This window comes from Hibiscus syriacus, unplaced genomic scaffold (genome assembly GCF_006381635.1).
Source record: "Hibiscus syriacus cultivar Baekdansim isolate YM2019G1 unplaced genomic scaffold, ASM638163v2 tig00111841_pilon, whole genome shotgun sequence".
In the NCBI taxonomy this organism is placed as follows: Eukaryota; Viridiplantae; Streptophyta; class Magnoliopsida; order Malvales; family Malvaceae; genus Hibiscus; species Hibiscus syriacus.
Genome location: NW_024063196.1, coordinates 292,359 through 295,423, shown reverse-complemented (window position 1 = coordinate 295,423; position 3,065 = coordinate 292,359). Strand labels below are relative to the sequence as shown.

At 34.4% G+C, this 3,065-nt stretch overlaps 1 protein-coding gene across 1 annotated transcript; it reads right to left on the bottom strand.

The window, feature by feature from the left end:
- Nucleotides 1-2,436: 2,436 nt before the first annotated feature.
- Nucleotides 2,437-3,065, bottom strand: LOC120171975. The gene is made up of 3 exons (XM_039179568.1): nt 2,926-3,065; nt 2,793-2,834; nt 2,437-2,712 (listed from the first exon to the last, which is right to left on the bottom strand). The coding sequence occupies exons 1-3, from the start codon at nt 3,019-3,021 to the stop codon at nt 2,437-2,439; spliced, it is 414 nt and encodes a 137-aa protein (XP_039035499.1). The 5' UTR covers nt 3,022-3,065.

Sequence of the window (3,065 nt, the reverse complement as noted above, 5' to 3'; positions counted from 1 at the left end):
CCTTTAATATTCATTATGATTATAATTATTGGCTGTGCTAACTTCATATTTGATCCTTGTATCAATTTGATAACATCTTATAATCTAAATGTCGAGATTGTTACATGAATCTTTTTCACCACTTCTCATATGGTCCTAATTATTTTATGCCACATTAACAATTTTTCTATCTCATATTTAAAAAGTCTTTCTATATAGTTTATTTTTCCTTCTCTAGATCGAATAAAGAGGAATTTAGAACCCATCATTAATGTTGGCCTGTAGAATTGACACCACTTCTGCCTGGTTTAGGATAATGAAACTAGAGGTTGAAGAAGTACGAGACTTGTTCAGTGATTCATAATCTCCAAAACTTATCAAAATTTACCTCCACCGCCATTAAATTTCACTAAGATCCTTCAAAAACTTGTAAAATTCTCATTTGAATCCTTTCTTAATTGGTTGGGCATTTAGTTAAACTTAATTCAAATTTATTATTTGATTCTGAATTTTATTTTCTTAATTCATGATCTATGTGACATTTTCATTTTCATTTATATGTTTTCTTTTTTTTTCAGATTCATTGATCATGTTCTTGAAATAGATCTTGTTGAAGATTTAAACATTTCCTTCTACTTTATTTGTAGTTGAAGATATAAATATCTTTGATGTTTTATATCGTGTAATGTGTGATGTTATTGTTTATGGCAATATTATTGAGAGTACAATTGACACTTACAGTGATGTTTATACGACAAAGGTATAGCATTGTTTGAACTTTGTTTATTGTTGAGAAATAGCGTTAAGGACTTTGTAAAAGTGGTGGGGAATACGACTGTCATATATTTATGAGAAAATAATCTCTTTGACCAAAAATACCTTATAATATTCGATTTTAATCAAGTTTTTTTAGATTTGCTAAAATGACCAACTAAATCGTAATGCGATCGATAATTCGCAACGCGATCTCCGGTATCGCAAATCAGTTTTCAGATTCGCAACGCGATTCTGACTATCGCATTGCGATTTTCCAAATTCGTGTTGCGATTTTCCGAATTCGCAATGCGATAGTCCAAAATCGCATTGCGATAGCACTGTTCACCGTTGCGATAGCAGTGTTCACCGTTGCGATAACACTGTTCACCGTTGCGATAACACTGTTCACCGTTGCGATAGCACTGTTCACCGTTGCGATAGCACTGTTCACATTACGAATTTGCGATATTACTGTTGTTTTCTGTCCATAAGGATGCAAAAAAACTTTAAACTTGAGATTTTTTTTGTTTAAATTCTCTTTAATGGTGTATGGATTTATTTAAGTTTAATTTTGTTTAAGAATGGATTTTTTTGTTGCGATAGTATTGTTCACAAGATCTGGATCCAAGTGCATTTTCTTTTTCTAATATTATTTTAATAGGTCTAGTTCTTAATTAATAGATGCTGATGTATTTAAGACTCATTTAATCTTTTTTTTCATACAGTAAATGTTTTTCCAGTATGTCAGTGAAACATCTCTAGAACCAAAACTGATGCATTATTTCATAGAGACAGTGATAGCTCATCAATCAAGACCAGGCAAATACTAAACCATGGAATGTTTTAGCTTCAAACCCAACAGCAAATTGGTCCATAGAAAATTCATATGGCCAACCATGTGTTGGTCTCCATGTACAGTTTTCAGCTTCATTATAAACAATGCTCACTATCATCATAATCATCACAAACAAAACATTACTCAATAATTAAAAATTTTTAAGATAGAATGATAAACAATGCTCGTAGATAACAATCAGCTTTATTCACGATTTGATCCTTCAACTAATTTATTTTCAGGTAAACTACCTTCAAGATCATTATTGATTAGTTTTCTTCTTATTTTGATCACTATCGCAATAGTGAACAGTGCTATCGCAACGGTGAACAGTGCTATCGCAATGCGATTTTGGACTATCGCATTGCGAATTTGGAAAATCGCAATGCGATAGTTAGAATCGCGTTGTGAATCTGGAAACTGATTTGCGATACCGGAGATCGCGTTGCGAATTATCGATCGCATTGCGATTTAGTTGTCATTTTGGCAAATTCAAAAAAAGTTAATTAAAATCGTATATTATAAGGTATTTTTGGTCACTGAGATTATTTTCTCTATATTTAATACATCCAAAATTCGTTACAGTGTAAAGGAAAAGACTTACTGTATTACACGCATTAGGGTTGTATCAACCGAAGTTCATACGTAGCTCTATACTTAACTGTACTGTGCGTTTCTAATTCTGTACGTGGAGTCGAAATGTCCAAAAATCAGAGCTTCTCCCGCCTGAAAACAGTTTAATAATCAGCAAAAGAAAAAGTTCAAAAATCTGCTGGAACAGAAAGCATTCAAAATTTAAGAAATTCAAAATACAAATATAAAACATACCGATGAAAATTCTGATCTCAAGAATACTGAGAGGAAAGTCAAGCGGAGGAGACAGAACCAGCGCCTTCGGCTGCAGCATCGACACCCGCGCTTTTCTTCCGTTTGGCTTTGGGGATGGAATCGGATCGTTGCTCAGGAAACGAAGAGTTTAAGGTTTCGATTGCGGTAACGCAACACTCTTGCCAATCCAGACGACTGAGGTCTCCGATCAACTCCTCTTGAGTCAGCCAGGCGTTCGATGAAATGCTGGCTCGCAACGTGGAACGTGATGGATCTATCAGATCGAGCGTCTTCACCGCATCTCTCAACTCTTTCTACTCAGTGTGATATAGTCACTAAAACTAAAGATGGACTAATCAAATGGAGAAACAGAAACAGAGTTTTTTTTTATTACCTTAGCTACCTTGAGTTTCTTAAAACCGTGAATGGAGAAAATCTAAAGAGCAGGAAAACAAATCAGATGATGAACAATAAGAATAGAAATAAAAAGAAATTGAAAAGTTGGAATGAGAGAAGAATTGATGGACCTGGCTGAGGCAATCGACGGTGAGAGGGAGTTGTTTGTGAGAGTTTAGGAAATCAATGTAGCCTTCTAGAGAAAGCTTCCGCTTCTTTGATCCCATTGTAGAAGACGATGAGCACGCTTTGTTGCTGCTTTGAATTTGAT